The sequence below is a fragment of the Halichoeres trimaculatus genome, unplaced genomic scaffold (genome assembly GCF_033239565.1).
Source record: "Halichoeres trimaculatus isolate MK-OKI-2021-1 unplaced genomic scaffold, fHalTri1.1 fHalTri1_scaffold_3, whole genome shotgun sequence".
In the NCBI taxonomy this organism is placed as follows: Eukaryota; Metazoa; Chordata; class Actinopteri; order Labriformes; family Labridae; genus Halichoeres; species Halichoeres trimaculatus.
Window position 1 is genome coordinate 8714882 of NW_027437181.1, and position 18116 is coordinate 8732997.

An 18116-nucleotide genomic window follows, 5' to 3' on the forward strand; every position below is an offset into this window, starting at 1 on the left:
AGATACTGGAGACGTTCCACAGTCATGATGTTTGCAGGGCTCCTCTTTCTGCTCCTCCTCACAGGTAAGCTGGCTGTATTCTGGTTGGTGCATGCTGCTGTGGAGCTCTACACTTCGCTCCTGTTCAAAAACATTGAGTTGATTTCAATGAAGTTGACAGTGTCTCAGTAAGCTGTGAGCTTTGTGAGCAGGAAAACTATTGATTGTTGAAAGTAGGGGATGCATATGCAAAGATATAATCCTGAAAAATGAACCTGAGCATGCTTTTTGTGACAGGTGGAAGCAGCTACAATCACACAGAGCTTTTTGATGATCAGTTCTCCGGGGAGGGTAAGCTTCTTTCTTTGGTTAAATCAGAGTTTTTGTTTGTTTGTTTGTTTTTTAACTGAAGGTTATCATTCAAAGATTATTACTGTCTATGTCATATTATACTTTATTGTACATTTCATAGGTGCTCCGTTTGTCCTTGTAGAATTTTGCTTGTCTGACCAAATGTTGCATGGTTGCTGAAGTATTGGTCAAAACAAACACTAATTTAATGTTCTCCTCTATTTAGCTCCAAAGTAGAGCCCTAACATGTAAAGTTATTCAGTGCCTCAAACAGTTGAAATAATCATGAAAACCGGCTGTAGTAAAGGAACTCTCAGAGCTGACCTTTTTTTATTATCACTATTTTTTTTAATCATTCAATCATCAAGACATCTGAGTCCAAAACACAACCTGAGATATGACACACAGCACTCTCTCTCTGAAGAGGTGGTGATGATTGACTGATGATTTAAGAGGGAAGTCTGATGTAAATTTGCAGGTTACATTGAATAGTGAAGCTGTGTGTTATCGTACTTTTGACTGCTAGACTCAAAATATAGACATGGTTCCTTGCAAGAAACATAAAAAAATATTTATGTTAACAAACACCCGCTTATTGCTTCACGTGATGAAAATGTAAAGAATGGGATAATTAACTTCATCTTTAATGAAATGAATGTTTAACCATCTACATGACATATTTTGAAACTGAAGTAGTTGCTGTGTCAGGGTTAATGTCACTGCCATCTATTTACTGGTGTTTGCTGAAGCATGTATCAGACTCAGTCATCTCCTCTACCTCTAAACGCAGAAAGTAAACAGTAAAAACATGCTTCTGATCTGTGTAACATGTATGATAACTAGGGTTGCCAACCGTCCTGTAAAATACGGAATTGTCCCGTATTTCACACTTAAACTTTTGTCCTGTATTTTCAGTTTGCGTTGAAAGCAGCACCGTTCTGCCTGAATTCCACATGAGTTCGCGTCTGCCCACTAAAAATCGTCACTTGGATGGTTGATTTTAAGCATGGAAAAAGTACTCCTCATTAACTAGGTAGGAGAAAGTCATAGGAAATCAGAATGTCTGTTCCTGTGGCTGCATCTGGGACTCTGCCCCGTGCCCCATTGAAAAGCAAAGGATGCAAAAACCGAGGCATGAGTGTGAAAGCTCAAATGAATGGCTTGACAGTGTGAGTGAAACAAATTCAAAGGATAGGGTAAAATCTGTCATGAGTGCTTTCTGTGGTTCATGGTGGCCTGTCAGACATGCGACAGCATGCGCAAAATCAGGACAAATACCAAATGGCAGTCTCACAGGTCTTCATACCTGAAGCATCTACAGATACAGTAATCTTATTCATGATTAATTTAGAAAAGTTAATCCTACTAATAAAATCAAAAGAATCATATTTTTGAAAAGGCATAAATTATCTTGAAGCTCCAGTGTTTTACTGAGTATATTTTCTCAGATTGGTTATTTCTCATCAATTTATTGAGAATACAGACATTTAACGCAACAGGAGATAAAGTTCAATACAATATTGATTACCAGAACCATTCATGATTTTAGAGATAACAACCAAAGGACAGACAGGAAAGAATACATTTGAAGAAAAGTACTTGGTAGCACTTTACAATATGGTCCTGTAACTACTGGTCAACATCTGGAACTGGGCTGGATTACAAAATGAACACTTCACCCCCCCCCCCCGTTTAATTTGATCGATTTAATTGAATGCATAAACATGGAGATAATGACTGCATTAAAACCTGTAAACTCTTTTGTGTTAGGTGGAAGTGCTGACAGTAACACACAGCCTTCTGATGGTGGACATGTCAACAACCCAAACTGGAATCAAAAGAAAAGTAAGTACTAGTAAGTAGATGTCAGAAATACGGATATATGTGCAGCTCTTTAAGGGATTTATGGGGATGTGATGCAATTGCATTGGGTTTTTTTTTGTTTGTTTGTTTTTTCCTTTGTTTTTTAGTTCTCACGCGACTTCTGACTTTGAGTGTTTTGGCCATATAGGGCCACCATAGAGTAGACAGTGAGTGACTCAGTTCAGTAAGAAGCAGCTTGTGAATACTTGCAGTTCAAATCATTTTCCAAGAACTGTTTATGTGTCTGACAAGCTGGGCACCTATGTTCAAGTAGAGCAGAATAACATTGTTTTGTGTTTCGAAACGTACCTGTAACGTGGTCTGAAAAAACACAGGAGGACAAATTAAGATTGACATTCATAAACAGTGTATGAGTATGGAAATAACAGCATAAAAACATGTAAAATCTCTTTTATCAGGTGTAAGCAGCTGCAATTACCCAAAATTTCTCAAGAATGTACGTGTCAATGATCAGAACCAAAGGAAAAGTAAGTACTGTTGTTTGTTGTTTACCAGATATGTTTGTTAAATACACCTATAACTTTCTTACATGACACATTTTGAAACTTAAATAGTCGCATGTTGATGTTATGTTGCTGCCACCAATTTTCTGGTGTTTGTTGAAGCAGCTTGTAAAGATGGTGTTCGCTGCCTTATCAGCAGTAAATGTGAAATATTTTTACACCAATCATCAAATGATTTTGTTTTGAATCAAACTCAGTCATTTACTCTGCCCCTGTATGCAGACGCTGTTACATGCAGAGCTGATGGGCATGTTTCTCAGGCTATTACAACCAGTAATGAAAAATGGAGTCTCCAGTCATATGTAATGACTGTTTCCTTAACAGGGGAAGTACTGTATAATAAAAATTTGTTGTTTTCTTTCTTGGTTATATGGACTCCCATTGTAAGAGTCATAGTAATTTTGCTTTGACAAATCAATTTAATGCCACAAGCTGCTCGTCTTTTAATCTTCATCCTAACTCTAGTTACAGTTATGTGCACACAATCTGCCATGATGAGCTGTAAAATTATCAATGTATGGTTAATGACTGTTTCCAGTCTGCTCCTCTCATTGGTCATTACAGATATTATATATACAATTATTTGGTTTGGATCAAACTCACTCACTTCCTCCATCTCGTCACTCGTCTACAGTTATATTTAACTGCTGTTTTCTTTACATGGATTATAAATCCTCACAGAAATCTTTTTTTTTTTTTTCTGTAGATGATTTGCCCTCTCATTGTACTTATGCTAACATGGTGAACCACTTTAATTTATCGGACAAAGTCAAATTTTACCAGACCAGGCCCACAAAAGACTTCCATAGAACCACACACGTGAAACTGTACATCTATCTCTACAGCATTCTAGATGTGGTAAGTGCTTTTAACCATTGCTTACAGATATTATGTTCTGTAGATGATGAAATTTTCTCTGGGGTATCCTTTTTATATCCAGTCATGTGACTTACCTTATGATAATGAACTTCATTCGTTAGATGTTTCTCTTGCTGATTTTTTGGTGCCACAGAACTTTTTCAGTATTTTGTTGTTGGTTTGATGATTTTTAAAGGCGTGGTTAGCATTGATAGCAGTTAAATGTAGGATTATCTGTACTTGTGTGCTTTTTCATGACTATTTTTCTTCTTATAGAAAGAAAAGGAGCAGGAATTAGTCGCTTACTTTTGGATAAATATGGTGAGCTCTCTCTAAAGATGGTCTGGTTAACCTTAAAAAGACCGTGCTGGTTAAAAACCCAAATATGACTCAACTAACTGAAATTTTCATCTTGTTGTTGTTTTCAGTTTTGGAGAAATGATTTCATCCAATGGAGCCGTGAAGACTTCTGTCAGATTTGTTTTATCACTCTTCCTTCTGAGCTGTTGTGGAAACCAGATTTAACCATTGAAGAGGTGTAAGTTTGTTTACTTCACCTACACAGCAAAAAATAAAAAAAAAGCTCTGTGCACATGGCTTTCTCAACTTACTCTTTCAGTTTCTCTTATGAATGTTTGTTTTTAATTGAACAAATTCACTGTGCTGATAATGTAAGGCAAGTGTCAGTCTTCTCCCTGAAGCTGAACAGTTTTAATCTTTAGCATGCTTTTTAGAGATAGACCAATATGTATTTTTTGGGGCCGATACCGATACTGATAATTGGTAGGCAAGGAGGCTGATAACCGATATTTGAAGCAAATATTCATTTGCAGTCAAAGTGAAAATATTGGCGTAAAAAAAAAAAATACAAACTCCAACACTTAACTGCAATCAAATGCCTTCAGAATGCCTACAGAATTGAGTTTGTGCTGCTTTTTACAGGCATTTAATGCAGTTGAATTAATTTTCTGTTTGGTTTTACCTGACTGATTTTAAATGACCATCCAGGGCTTCCGTAGTGTAGACAGGGAGAAGTTCTGTGCAGAGAAGCATCAGAGTCAAACAACACAGTTTTGTGGGTTTCAGAATGTGTTTCATGTCGGCTGTTGGATTTAAAAAAAGGCTCATGCTGATATGCCCCAAAATGCCAAAAATCGGCCCAGCCGATAATCAGCCCGGCCAATAATGGGTCTATCCCTAATGCTTTTGGAGTGACCGGTTTTTTTCTCTCCTAGAACACAAAAAGACAAGCTCTTTCAGACTTCATATCTCACAGTGGAGCGCATTGGAAAAGTGTTTCAAAGGAATGGCATGGTGCTGGTTAGCACATGTAAGATGCAGTTTTACAGATTTCCATTTGACACTCAGACCTGCAGCCTCACTTTCAAGTCCATCCAACACCAAGGTGAGCCTAAGTTTGGATGCATGCTACTCATCCACTCACTAAATCGGACATGGCAGAGTTCTGCCTAGATTTGTTCACAGGCACACAAACACATGGGCAAACACGCACACATACACCACAGAGACAGAGGAGCCCACTCCAGTGTTCAGTCAGGAAAAATAATGTCACAACCATAACAAGACATACAGATAAAAAAAGAAAAAAACAAAGATCTCTGCCTTTTTTTTTAAAGCGCTTCAATGGCTATCTCTTTAACTAACACTTTTTGTTTTCCATCATCAGTGAGCGAGATGCAGCTTATTCCAGGCAGGACCAGTAAAGACGTTTTAAAGAAAAGTCGTAAGTGGATGCAGACTGAGTCTGAGTGGCTTCTCGTGAATATAACACAGAAAACTCAAGAGGTCTACAAATTTGGCTACAACTTAAGCATGCTTGTTTACACTGTGAGTACCACCGATAGAAGTCTGCATACACACACACACACACACACACACACACACACACACACAGACACACACACACACACACACACACACACACACACACACACACACACACACACACACACACACACACACACACACACACACACACACACACACACACACACACACACACACACACTCATTTACACATTTTTGATGACCCTATTGATCCGTCCCTTCCAAATAGGCCAGAAACAGTCCACATATTGATTATACTGATTTAACAACATGGACTGCAGCAGAAATTAGCTTGTTATCACTGTTGATTTAACAGGTTACCGTAAAGAGGCGCTCAGTTCTCTATGTTGCCAACTTCATAGCCCCCATCCTGTTCTTCCTGTGTCTGGACTTGGCCTCCTTCCTGATCTCTGAAAATGGAGGTGAGAAGCTGAGCTTCAAGGTCACTGTGCTGCTGGCTGTCACAGTGATGCAGCTGATTCTCAATGATATTCTGCCTTCTTCTTCAGACAGGATCCCACTCATAGGTAAAGGAGCTCAGAGTCCTGCACTAACTGATGGATCTTTAGAAGCACGTACTAACTCAATGTGAGCTCGCTGATTGGTTTGCTCTTTCTGTCACTGCTTTCTTCTTCTAGCCATCTTCTGTATTGGGGTTTTTATTCTGATGATGCTGAGCCTCTTGGAGACCATTTTGGTGATGTATCTGTTGGAAAAGGACAATGTGTCCCAAGACATAGAGGCAGATAAAGACCAAAGCCTGGGTGAGGACTGCAGGGACCAACAAGGAAGAGTCCAGAACTGCTTCAGAGGTGAGATTCAGCTCAACATCAATATTACGGAAACATTTCTGACCAAGAATAGAGAAAGTTCATTTGTGGAGCAGCATAGTGTTTCTCCAGATATTCCTCATGTATAATATACTATTTAAAGTTGTTGTCTCTTTGTTCAGGCTCTACATAACCTGTCTTGTGTTTTTATTCAGACATGAACACATCCATTTCTTGTGTGCGTGTCTTTGACAAGTCCCCTGGTGAGATGCCTCCTGAGCTGCTGCCAGAGGTGAAAGAGGTCAGCAAAGGTTAAATTTATGTCAAACTGATGCGATCTTTTTCTGGTGAATTGTCTCTTCATCCCATAGATCCAGAGCCCTGAGAACAAAACTTGATTTAACTTCTCCCTCTAACCAGTTTTATATGCTGTTGTGTGTTTTTTCAGGGTAGCAGCAGCCAGCTGACTGAGGATATCCAGGACTGTGAGAGTCTGAGCGATGAGCTGAAGGAGGTCTTGAGGACAATGGCTCTGTTTCTCAGCAGCAGGAAGGAAGAAGAGGTGCCCGGCTACTGGACCAGAATGGCCAAAAAGCTGAACCGGATTTATTTTGTTTTTTATATCACAACTGCCAGTGTGTTCCTGGGATATGTGTTTTCAGTTTGGCTCTACTAAGACAGCGATAAAATCTAAAAAGAGAAACCAACAGTACAGAGTGGTAGAGTCCAGATGTCAAAGAAGTCAGAGTTAAATACTTGATTTTGACGATCAGACCTGCTTCCTTAAATGCCCTGAACCTGAAATAGTCTCACTGTTTTGTGTAATTCATTTTCACAACTTGTGATCACCAATGCCAAAGATGCTTCAGACTTTCCCAAGAAAACACAAATTCGTCTATGACCCGTGGATCAAGAGTCACTTTGATGACAAGTAAATGCACACCTTGGCAGGAGTCATGAGGTAATGACATGTGGTAGTGCTCATGGGAAACAAAGTCCTTATCCTAGATAAACACCACCAATTCTGGCCACAGGTGTCACTCTGATCATCACAAAACAGATAGTCCTCCCAGAGCCTTTAATCCTTCAGACCACTTCACAAAATAATAAAAAAAAAAATGTAAAAGAAAAAAAAAAAGATATATATATATATATATATATATATATATATATATATATATATAATTTATTTATTTCTTTATTTATTTATATGGGGAAATGGAGAAAAACAGGATTTGGTTGATAATCAGCTTTCAGAGAGCATTTTTTTAGCATGTGTTAGCCTGCACCATAATAACTGTATGTGTGTGTGTGTGTGTGTGTGTGTGTGTGTGTGTGTGTGTGTGTTCATACGTACAACTGCCTAATGTATGAAATGAATGTATCCTTACAATTGCCCTGTATCATCAACAATTAATTACAACATCTTACTACTACTGAAATGCATGTCTATCTATATATGTATGTGCACCTACAGCATATTCATCTTTATCTATATCTGTCTGAATGAATAAATGAACACTATATGTTTTGTCCTCACTTCAAGTTTGGTTTCTCAGTGTGTGGTCTTCACATGTACAAACAACGAAGAAAAAAAAAGAAAAGATTAAAAAAAATAAAGAAAAACAGGGTTACGTTAGACCCCATAACTGCTGTGGTACCTAGTATCATTTTGTTTATTTGGTGTTCTTTGGGGATTCAAAGACCCTTCACAAACTGTAAAAATGAATAAAAAGACAAAAAACACGTTCAAAAAATATTTTGTACACCATTAGTTTAAAGCAGTTGTGAAGCGAAATATAATACTATGGCTTAGGTTGTGGGTTACATCCAAGCCCTCTGCAGAAGTGCTAAAAGACGCTGTTCAAAAAGTCGCTTTATATATATATATATATATATATATATATATATATATATATATATATATATATATATATATATATATATATATATATATATTTATTTATTTAGACACATAATTTTATTTTTTCAATTTAACATATTTGTTCTTCAATATATAACCTTGCAATGCTGCGTTCATGTCCAGCATGGAAAATCACCCTTGTTCTACTCCCTCACAGGCACAGGGATGCATTTAGTTCTCTAAACATGGTACCTTTTGATTTCACGTGTATCTGTACCCGTTACTTTTGGCAGAATTCATTTAGTACCTATAAAAGTACCTACTTCATTACCTATCACTACCTCTGACAACCCCACTTTGGGATGATCAGGCCCTGACTTGTTTTCAGGTAGCATACTATATGCCACGCACCTTCTCTCCACAACCAGAGCTAACATGAAGCCTTTTCAGCAGCTTCCATGATGTTCGTCATGGCTCTTTACCTGTGTGTGTCTATGATAGAGTAATTTAATGAAAGTTCACAGCGGTAAATAGTACACTAAAAGTTTTGTTTGTGGTGTTTTTTGCAGTACATGTGAAGACCACACTCTGAAGAAACGTGAAAAAACCACACTTTAAGTGAGGACATTACATATAGTGTTTATTCATTAACACAGATAAAGTTGGAGATGTTCATAGACATACATGCATATCAGTAGTCATAAGGTTTCGTCATACGTTGTTGTTGATACATGGCAGCTGTAAGGATACATTCATTTAAAAAATTAGGCAGTTGTAGGTAGGAACACACACACACACACACACACACACACACACACACACACACACACACACACACACACACACACACACACACACACACACAGTTGTTATGGTGCAGGCTAGGACTACAACATGCTCTGTTAAAGTTGATTATTAATTACATCCAACCACAAATTAACATATCTGTGACAACACTTGAAAAAAAAAATTCTTTGTAATTTTTTTTTTCTTTTTTTACTTTTTTTGAAGTGGTCTGAAGGATTGAAGGCTCTGTGAGGACTATCTATTTAAAGAGGATTACAATGACACCCTCTGTGGCTGGAGTCACTAATGTTTGTCCAGGATAACTTCTGAATAACAGACATATATATGAAAGTGATATTACTTCAATATCACTTACAAAGTCCTCACAGGGCTTTTAAAAAAGCAGGATTGGTCATCAAAATCAAGCCTTTAACACTGATTTGTTTGACATCTGGACTCTATGACTCTCTGTACTGTTGGTTTTACTCTTTAGGTGCTATTGCTGTCTTCATGGAGCCAAACTGAAAACACATATCCCAGGAACACACTGGCAGTTATGATATAAAAAATGAAGTAAATACGGTTCAGCTTTTTGGTCATTCTGGTCCAGTAGCCGGGCTCCCCTTCTTCCTTCCTGCTGCTGACAAGCAGGGACATTTTTAGGGAAATCTCTTTCAGCTCGTTGCTCAGACTCTCCAAGTCATGGATCTCCTTGGTCAGCTGGCTGCTGCTACCCTGGAAAAACAGATAACAGCATGTTAGAGCGGTTAGAGAAAGAAGATGGAAACGAGAAGTCATTTATATTAAACCTAAAAGTGGCCCTCTGAGAACCTGCTGATGGGGGGTAAGTGTTGAATGGAGTTCTCGTTCTGTACTAGTGTTAGTGCTTAGTTGGTTCTAATCATGTTCTTCACAAGAACATGACTGGTTCTCCATTTGCAAGGAGCAAAGTAGGTGGCATCATCAAAGATAGCACTGAGAACATTAATAAAAGATAGACTTTTTTTCATCTATGTTTATTGTGGTGGCTGTCACATTCAAAGAGAATTAAGAGAGAAACTGGGTCCTGGGATCACGCCACAAGAGAAGAGGCAGACTTGGGAATGTATTGCCCAACAAATCAATGTATCGTTCCCTCCTCTTGCACTTGAATGTGAGAAGTACTGGTAAACGTGCTGTAATCCCAAGACAGAGCAGAGATTGCAGCAAAATATGAAGTTGAACAACTGTCTCAGGTGGTAGACACTGTGTTTAGCATGTTGGGAAAGTCTGACACCAGTATCAGTGGCAACTCTTAGGCTTGGTAAAAGTCCTCCTCCCTGCTCCTAACAGGTTTTTACCTTAGGGGCGCTCTTAAAGCCCAAAAGGCTTTGTGAATAACTTTTAACTTACCAAGGGAACATTTTAGGAAGAATATCAGAATTCAAGGAATTGTAAGAGCTATTTTCAGCCTTGGGATGCTTTGTGAATACAGGCCCTGATCTACAAGAGACATTACATTGCCAATTCAGTTTCTTCTCCATTTCAAGTTTTGAATGAGGTAACGCCAACAAGCAGCTTTCCTCATCAAGAATGACTGTTTTTCACCACTTATCGTTGCTCACGGTAGCCCTGCCCCAGGCCCCTTCACTCTGGCCCAGCAAAGAGTTGGTGCTTGCTAAGCACCAGTTTTGAGCACCTGGAGCCAGAATTTTGTCAGTGTAAACACAAATACATGAGGCAGTGGCCTGGATCTAATACCAGTTTGGTTGAAAATAGGTATCTGAGGCTTTTCAGATGAGCCAAATGATTCAACCTCATTGGGAATGAGCTTCATTAATAAAATGTACAAAACCCCATCCCATTGCAACAACAAATAAGAACTGCACATAAAGCCCTCTGCGTCTGTCTTTTCTCTGTCACCTAAAGTTGAGTCAGGTTTTGTTATTGAGGGTCTAGATCTATGGCAAAGGTCTTCAACAGGGGGTCCACAGCCTCCAAGGGGTCTGTGGAGGTACTACAGATGGTCTGCAACATTTTTGGTTCATTAGCCTCTTGGGATTATTTTCTATTTTCAAGTAATTATTCCCAAATATTTATATTTTAACTCATGTTATAGTCTTTGGACACACATTAATAGATATTTAGAGGCCAAAGATGTTATCCTTCAGTCAGAATTGGACACATTTAGCAACACATCAGTGCTCTCAAACTGCTCACTCAGCAGTCATCTCTAGCATCTCTAACCCAGAATAGCTTAATACTGAATGCACACTAACAATATATGTTTATATGTCGTACAAAGCCCAGGTTAATATAACACACTCTCTACATGTATATAAGGGGGGACCTGCTCCTTCTCTTCATCACTTAGACGTCCTTGGTCTGAAACACATTGAAGACTCCTTATCATGGAAAGGAGAGAAAATTCACCAGAAAAGGGTCACATCAGTTTGACAAAAATACAACTTCATGCTGACCTCTTTCACCTCTGGCAGCAGCTCTGGAGGCATCTCACCAGGGGACTTGTCAAAGACACGCATGCAAGGAAGGGATTTGTTCATGTCTGCATAAAAAAACATGGGACAGGTTAGGGACGACAACTTGAAATGGTATGTTTTACATGGGGAATATCTGGAGAAACACTATGCTGCTCCACAAATGAACTTTTTCTATTCTTGGTCAGAAATGTTTCTGTAAATATTGATGTTAGTTGAATCTCACCTCTGAAGCAGTTCTGGACTCTCCCTTGTTGGTCCCTGCAGTCCTCACCCAGGCTTTGGTCTTTATCTGCCTCTTTGTCTTGGGACACATTGTCCTTTTCCATGAGGTACATCATCAAAATGGTCTCTAAGAGACTCAGCATCATCAGAGTAAAAACCCCGATACAGTAGACGGCTGACAGAAAAAGGCAGGGATAGAAAGAGCAAAGTAATCATTGAGCTCACATTGAGTTGGTACGTGCTGCTAAAGATCCATCAGTTAGTGCAGAACTCTGAGCTCCTTTACCTATGAGTGGGATCCTGTCTGAAGAAGAAGGCAAAATATCATTGAGAATCAGCTGCATCACTGTGACAGCCAGCAGCACAGTGACCTTGAAGCTCAGCTTCTCACCTCCACTTTCTGAGATCAGGAAGGAGGCCAAGTCCAGACACAGGAAGAACAAGATGGGGGCTATGAAGTTGGCAACATAGAGGACTGAGCGCCTCTTTATGGTCATCTGTGAAATCATATTTAAGATCAGGTTTGTATTTTTGTTCTAACACCTCAGTTAATAAAGCTGAACAGTATTTGTGTCCATTACATGCCAGTGAGCTGTTGAATCAGCAGGTTAGTCAGCATACGGGGTTAGCATACAGTGCAAGTCTTTGTTTAATGCTCACTGTTCATCCCTTCATATTGTTAACTACACTCAACTCACCAAGCAGTAGGGACAGTTTGGGAATTTCAAACAAACATCAGTGTTAGCAACCAAACTAGAGGAAAGGAGAAAAGCTGGAGATGTCTAGGACAAGAGGAGCTTAACATGTGTGTGTGGATACAAACTAGCTAAAGCTCTGTAGCAGTCCATGCTGTTAAATCAATATCAATATGTGAATTGCACCTGGCATATTTGGAAATGAGAAGTCTATGGGGTTTGTAAAAATGTGTGAATGAGGGTGTATGACAGGGTATCCAGAGTTCCACAGTTGGTACTCACTGTGTAAAGGAGCACACTTAAGGGGAAGGCAAAATTGTAAACCGTTTGAGTTTCCACTGTTACGTTCATTAGAAGCCACTCCGACTCAGTCTTCATCATCCTTCGAGTAACACCCAAAATGTATTCGTTGTTTGAACGTGAAAAAAGCTTCATATGACTGTCTGTTGATGGAGAAAAAAAAAAAGAGAAAGTTAGTCTTTCCCTCCTGTTCAAAGAAAGACAAGGTGATATGAAGCCCAGTGACACCAGATTCATTGACCTTGGTGAACTGTTTTGGACCTGTTCATTTTATTTACTTTATCCAGAGGGTATAAGTAATGGATGCATAGGGAATAGTGCTTCTGCAAGCAATTGGACAGACCCATAACCAGTCATAGTGATGCAGCGTGTAGCTCAAAGCAGATGGAAATTCAACACATAATATAAGCAGGCAGTGGAGTGACTTTGAAAATTCATCAAGCGGATGGTTTCTAAAGGACCTCCCCGAAGCAGAAAATTTGGTCTAGAATAGAAGTAGAAGTAGAGTAGAATAGAATTTATCAATGGCTGAAGGGAAATTCAGAGTCACAGCAGAAATACAGGAAAGTGTCTAGTGCAGACATTTCAAGAATATACAAATAGCATGATATAATAATAATTGTCAACTAGAAAAAAAATCCAGGCAGCCTCCCCCTCCACAGGGTCCAGGACTAGATGGACTTCACAGAAGGTGAAATCCTTCCAATGTAGCGTTCTTGTTCGGTGTTTTCTCTTTCAACCATGCCTCTGCGAATAGCATGGTGCTACACTGCCTTCTGGTATTTCCACTGGGGCCTAGCACTGGTTGGTATGTACATACTACAGACTGCTGACAGTGGATCTCACGTGTAGGCAATGCAACAGTGGTAACACGCAGAATCTCTGGACACACAACAAAAACAGTTGGAAAACAAAACAACAACAACAACAACAACAACAACAAAAAAAAACCACAGCAGATGTAATCCATATGGTTTATTATTATTATTGTTTTTTTTAATTATTATTATTATTATTATTATTATTATTATTATTATTATTATTATTATTAATAATAATAATAATAATAATAATAATGATAATAATAAAAAATTGGGAAAAAAACTTGCTTAAAACACAATAGTTATGTGATTGTGTAAGTGCACAGCATTTATTTCATATTTGGAAAAGAAAGGTTTCAGCATGATTTATGATAAATGTGTGTCAATATTCAGACAGACATAGCTAGTAGGAAAGTGTCAGAGGAGAAGATGAAAACAAAACTTTCAAAATAAGTCTTCAAATATTTGGATAATACCCTCAACATTAAACTCACCCCTACTGTGTCCTTCAAAAAAAGAAATAACAACCCAAAAATGAATTACAAGCAAAATGATAATGTACATGAAACAATGTTAATAGCTCTAACTCTAAGAGTAATAAAAGAAATGTGTTTTCTACACATCCAAAAGGTCCCACACAGTCAGAATCTGGAGGAAAACAAATGCCACCTTAAAATACACCATATACATGACAAAAAAACAGTCAAATGTGGAACATGTTTTGTCTCTTATCCCTAATGTGTGTGACAAAAAAAATAAATAAATAAAAAAAAATAAAAATAAAAAACGCATAGATTCCACCTCATACTCACCCCAGTGTTGGATGGACTTGAAGGTGAGGTTGCAGGTCTGAGTGTCAAAGGGGAACCTATAAAACTGCATCTTACAAGTGCTCACCAGCACCATGCCATTCCTTTGATGTGTGGTTCCATCATACCACACTGAGAGGTATGGCGTTTGAGAGAGCTTATCTTTGATTGTTCTGGGACAGAAAAAAAAAACAAAAACAAGTCACTCTGAAAGCATGCTACAGATTAACAATGATCAACCATTTCAGGAAAAAAGCACATTGTGGGTAGTTGTTTTCTTTCTAATGTGAACCCCAAAAGGTTAAACATATGGATACCTGTGTTCATATGGCAGGATTAGGGTTAGGGCCAACATTACCAGCACAGTGAATGTGTTAAAGAAAAAAAAATGTGAATAACAAAAATTGAAAGTGTTAAGTCATAGAGCCATGTGCACAGAGCTTCTTATGTTATGTAGGACTAAAAGACAAACTTACACCTCTTCAATGGTTAAATCTGGTTTCCACAACAGCTCAGAGGGAAGAATGACATTCAACATCCAACAGAAATCTCCTCGGTCCCATTTCAAGAATTCATTTTTCCAGAGCTGACAATGAAGCACATTACCAAAACAAACAAAACAGACAAACAAGCAAAACGCTGAGTTGTATTTTGGTCTTTTCATAGAAATGTGGTTAAGAAGTCATCTAAAAATTCTTAAAAAGAACTCACCATATCTATCCAAAAATAAGAGACTAATTCTTGCTCCTTTTCTTTCTGTGAGAAGAAAAAAAGTTGTAAACAAGTGCAAGGGGTCAGATACTAAGATATGTGTAAAAAGGGACAAAAGACCAAAGTCAACACTGGATGGATCTCAGACTGCACTGCATAAAGAACAGATTTGACTCAGTAGTGGAGATCCCTGCATGAAAAACAGACATGGCTCTGGGGTAGAAGAGTCCAGGGGCTAAACATTTGGCGCATCATCATCACAAAAATCACAACAAAAGAAACCCAAACTGTTGAGCAGCTGAAGGAAAAGAATGGGACATTTGACTCCAAACTAACATTTTGTTCGCAGTTACTGATGTTTAAACGAAAAAAAAGGAGAACAATCAGACCAGTATCAGAAAGACTGACTGTTGTATTGTTATTAGTGGATAACTTAAAAAAAAGTTAAAGAATTTGGACTTGCTTATTGGTCCATGTCCCAATTAAATGCAGGAAGATTTTCAGATCCACTTCCATGGAAATACAATCCTTAAAGCAGTGAAATTGAAAAAATGTTTGTAAAGGGTAAGATCACTTACCACGTCTAGAATGCTGTAGAGAAATGTATTCAGTGTTACGTTTGTGGGATTCAAGTGGTTTTTGGTTGGCCGGGTCATGTAAAACTTGACTTTGTCCGTTAAATCAAAGTGGTTTATGAAGCTGGCGTAAGTACAGTGAGAGGGCATATCACCTACAGAGAAGACAGCAGATTTTCACTAAGACAGTATTTTCCCTGTAAAGGAAGCAGTCATTAAATATGACTGTAGTGTGGTGATATGTATTCCCGGTGCAGAGTTCTCCCTGATATCCCCTGGAGATAATGGGCTGCGCTCTGTGTTACTTTCTTACCTGCACCAGCCACCATTTCAACTGCACACCTGGTTCTCATCATGCAAATCATAAGGCAGCATTTAAGCTTCACAGAGTGAGGAGCTCAGTATCAGAGTATTTCAGCTGCTTCTGTGGTACTAGTATTAGTGTGTCAAGATTTCTAGTTGCCTTTTCAAGTTTGTTACTGTGACTACTTACTGCTGCCCTCCTTTCTACACCAGTGCCTTCTCTCTTGCCTCCCGCCCAACTTTGCAATGCTGCCTTGCTCTTGTCACAGACTCTCACCTGCCTGTACTCACCTCACCTCCCACACTATCGAGACTCAGGCCATGTCCGTACGTAGCCGAGTATTTTCAAAATAAGAACACCCCCCTCGTTTGTTTTGAAAAATACTTTTGTCCACACGCAGTGGGTAAATACGCCAGTGGGTGCGACTCGAAGCATGCCAAATCCATAATGGGCAGTATTTTGTAGACATAAAACCCATGCCAGCCAATCAGAATGAGAAAAAAACTCTGTTTACCTGCGTCCATGCGACACCATGAAAGTGTTCCAAAATGTTCACTTTGGCCAGAGTTTTCAAAAAACATTGTTTTTAGTGACGTAAAGCTGCAGTTTCGTGTGGATCACAGGCATAAATGTATAAAGATATATATATCTGGTTTCCCGAATACCCAGCTACGTGTGGACATGCCCTCTGAAGTCAACTAAACCTGCTTCCTTTGCTTCTGCTTGCTTCTGGGTCCTAGTTTATATCTGGTTCAGAAACTTAACATGTAAACAAGAGACCAGTAACTTCATGTTTCTATTACTGGTTTAAATAAAATAGATCTGTGAACTGGTTTTACTGAAATATTATAAACACACCCATCTCTCTGCCTCAGATCAACATGAGCCTGAGAAACATGCCTGTCTGTCAGCTCTGCTCATTACAGAGTCTGTATGCAAAGGTGGAGAAGATGACTGAGTTTGATTTAAAAAAAAAAAAAAAAAAAAAAGATACACTTGTATAGCTGCAATAACCAATAAGAGGAGCAGACTGGGAAAAGTCATCAAGTGTACATTGAATTCTTTTACAGTTCAGAATGGCAGAGTATGTGGACATAACTAACCCAGAGTCAAGAAGAAGACACAAAGAGAAGAGCAGTTTGTGACATTAAATTGATTTGTCAAAGCGAAACTAATGTATATTACGGGGGGGCGCTGGGAGACGGCAGCCTGTTGCAGCAGCTCCTACTCAACTTTCGCGTTTTTGTGTATTTTCCCCCTTTATTGTCTATTATCTTTATTTATTTTTGGACTCAGCTGTACTTAACTCCACAACGTTTTAGTTGTGTTACTTCTAGTGAAGTTTCGCTTATCATAGCGGAACTTTTCTTTGTTTACTATGCTCACCTACACACGTGAAGAGCTTCTGCAGCACCGTAAAGGAGCCGGTTGCCCCTCTGCACGGATACCTGAGGAGATCTGGAGGGCGACGCGCAGAGGGAAGAAAGCCGGCTCCAAAGTCAGAGAGAGGTTCGAGAGGAACAGGAGATTTAAACCTTTTCTACCATCGATCATTACGGGGAACGTGAGGTCACTCGCTAACAAAACCGACGAACTGACGGCGTTAGTGAACAGCCAGCGGATCTACAGGGAGAGCAGCCTGCTTATCTTCACTGAGACATGGCTGCAGGGGACAACGCCAGACAGTGTGGTCGACCTGACCGGCTTCACGCTGGTCAGAGCGGACCGGGGGACACAGAGCGGTAAGAGGAGAGGAGGGGGACTTGCTGTCTATGTGAACTCTAAGTGGTGTTGTCCCGGACATGTGACTGTGAAGGAGATCGTCTGCACCCCTGATGTGGAACTTTTAGCGGTGGGATTACGTCCGTATTACTTACCGCGGGAGTTTTCACACACCATCGCTGTGGCTGTTTACATCCCTCCGTCAGCTGCAGCAGCCGGCGCCTGTGACGTCATCCACGCTGTGATCGCGGGACTCCAAACCCAACACCCCAGCGCCCTCATACTGATCAGTGGGGACTTCAATCATGTCTCTCTCTCTCCTGTCCTGACAACCTTCACACAATACGTGGACTGTGCTACAAGAGGGCATAAGATCCTGGACCTCCTGTATGCTAACGTGAAGGGGGCTTACAGCTCTTCCTCTCTTCCTCCTCTTGGGGTATCAGACCACAACCTGATTCACCTTGACACCACCTACAGGCCGCTGGTGGAACAGCAGGCAGCCACCGTCAAGACTGTGAAGGTTTGGTCTAAAGACACAGAGGAGGCGCTGCAGGAGTGCTTCAATGTCACTGACTGGGACCTTTTTAAAGAGGACTATGGCGAGGACATTGAAGGCCTCTCTCACTGTATC

The 18116-nt window shown here is 39.6% G+C and overlaps 2 protein-coding genes across 2 annotated transcripts; one reads left to right on the plus strand and one right to left on the minus strand.

The window, feature by feature from the left end:
* Positions 1-295: 295 nt before the first annotated feature.
* LOC141787811 (5-hydroxytryptamine receptor 3A-like) lies at positions 296-7158 on the plus strand. The gene is made up of 12 exons (XM_074666488.1): positions 296-330; positions 2101-2175; positions 2613-2681; positions 3424-3575; positions 3852-3896; positions 4004-4113; positions 4811-4980; positions 5263-5423; positions 5740-5950; positions 6062-6235; positions 6409-6494; positions 6642-7158. The coding sequence occupies exons 4-12, from the start codon at positions 3456-3458 to the stop codon at positions 6867-6869; spliced, it is 1305 nt and encodes a 434-aa protein (XP_074522589.1). The 5' UTR covers positions 296-330; positions 2101-2175; positions 2613-2681; positions 3424-3455; the 3' UTR covers positions 6870-7158.
* A 1568-nt stretch (positions 7159-8726) lies between these two features.
* LOC141788185 (5-hydroxytryptamine receptor 3A-like) lies at positions 8727-17858 on the minus strand. Its single transcript, XM_074667041.1, has 10 exons — positions 17638-17858; positions 15460-15611; positions 14882-14926; positions 14647-14756; positions 14174-14343; positions 12523-12683; positions 11832-12042; positions 11547-11720; positions 11303-11388; positions 8727-9578 (listed from the first exon to the last, which is right to left on the minus strand). The coding sequence occupies exons 1-10, from the start codon at positions 17657-17659 to the stop codon at positions 9333-9335; spliced, it is 1377 nt and encodes a 458-aa protein (XP_074523142.1). The 5' UTR covers positions 17660-17858; the 3' UTR covers positions 8727-9332.
* Between the last annotated feature and the right edge of the window lie 258 nt (positions 17859-18116).

Excerpts from the sequence above, each read along its gene's own strand:
- LOC141787811 (XM_074666488.1), top strand. The coding sequence starts at position 3,456 with ATGGTGAACCACTTTAATTTATCGGACAAAGTCAAATTTTACCAGACC. Across the intron at positions 4,114-4,810 it reads GATTTAACCATTGAAGAGGT|AACACAAAAAGACAAGCTCT; the intron begins GTAAGTTTGTTT and ends TTTCTCTCCTAG. Across the intron at positions 4,981-5,262 it reads CAAGTCCATCCAACACCAAG|TGAGCGAGATGCAGCTTATT; the intron begins GTGAGCCTAAGT and ends TTCCATCATCAG.
- LOC141788185 (XM_074667041.1), bottom strand. The coding sequence starts at position 17,659 with ATGGTGTGTGAAAACTCCCGCG. Across the intron at positions 14,757-14,881 it reads CTTATTTTTGGATAGATATG|CTCTGGAAAAATGAATTCTT; the intron begins GTGAGTTCTTTT and ends CTTCATTGTCAG. Across the intron at positions 11,389-11,546 it reads AGTCCAGAACTGCTTCAGAG|ACATGAACAAATCCCTTCCT; the intron begins GTGAGATTCAAC and ends TTTTTTATGCAG.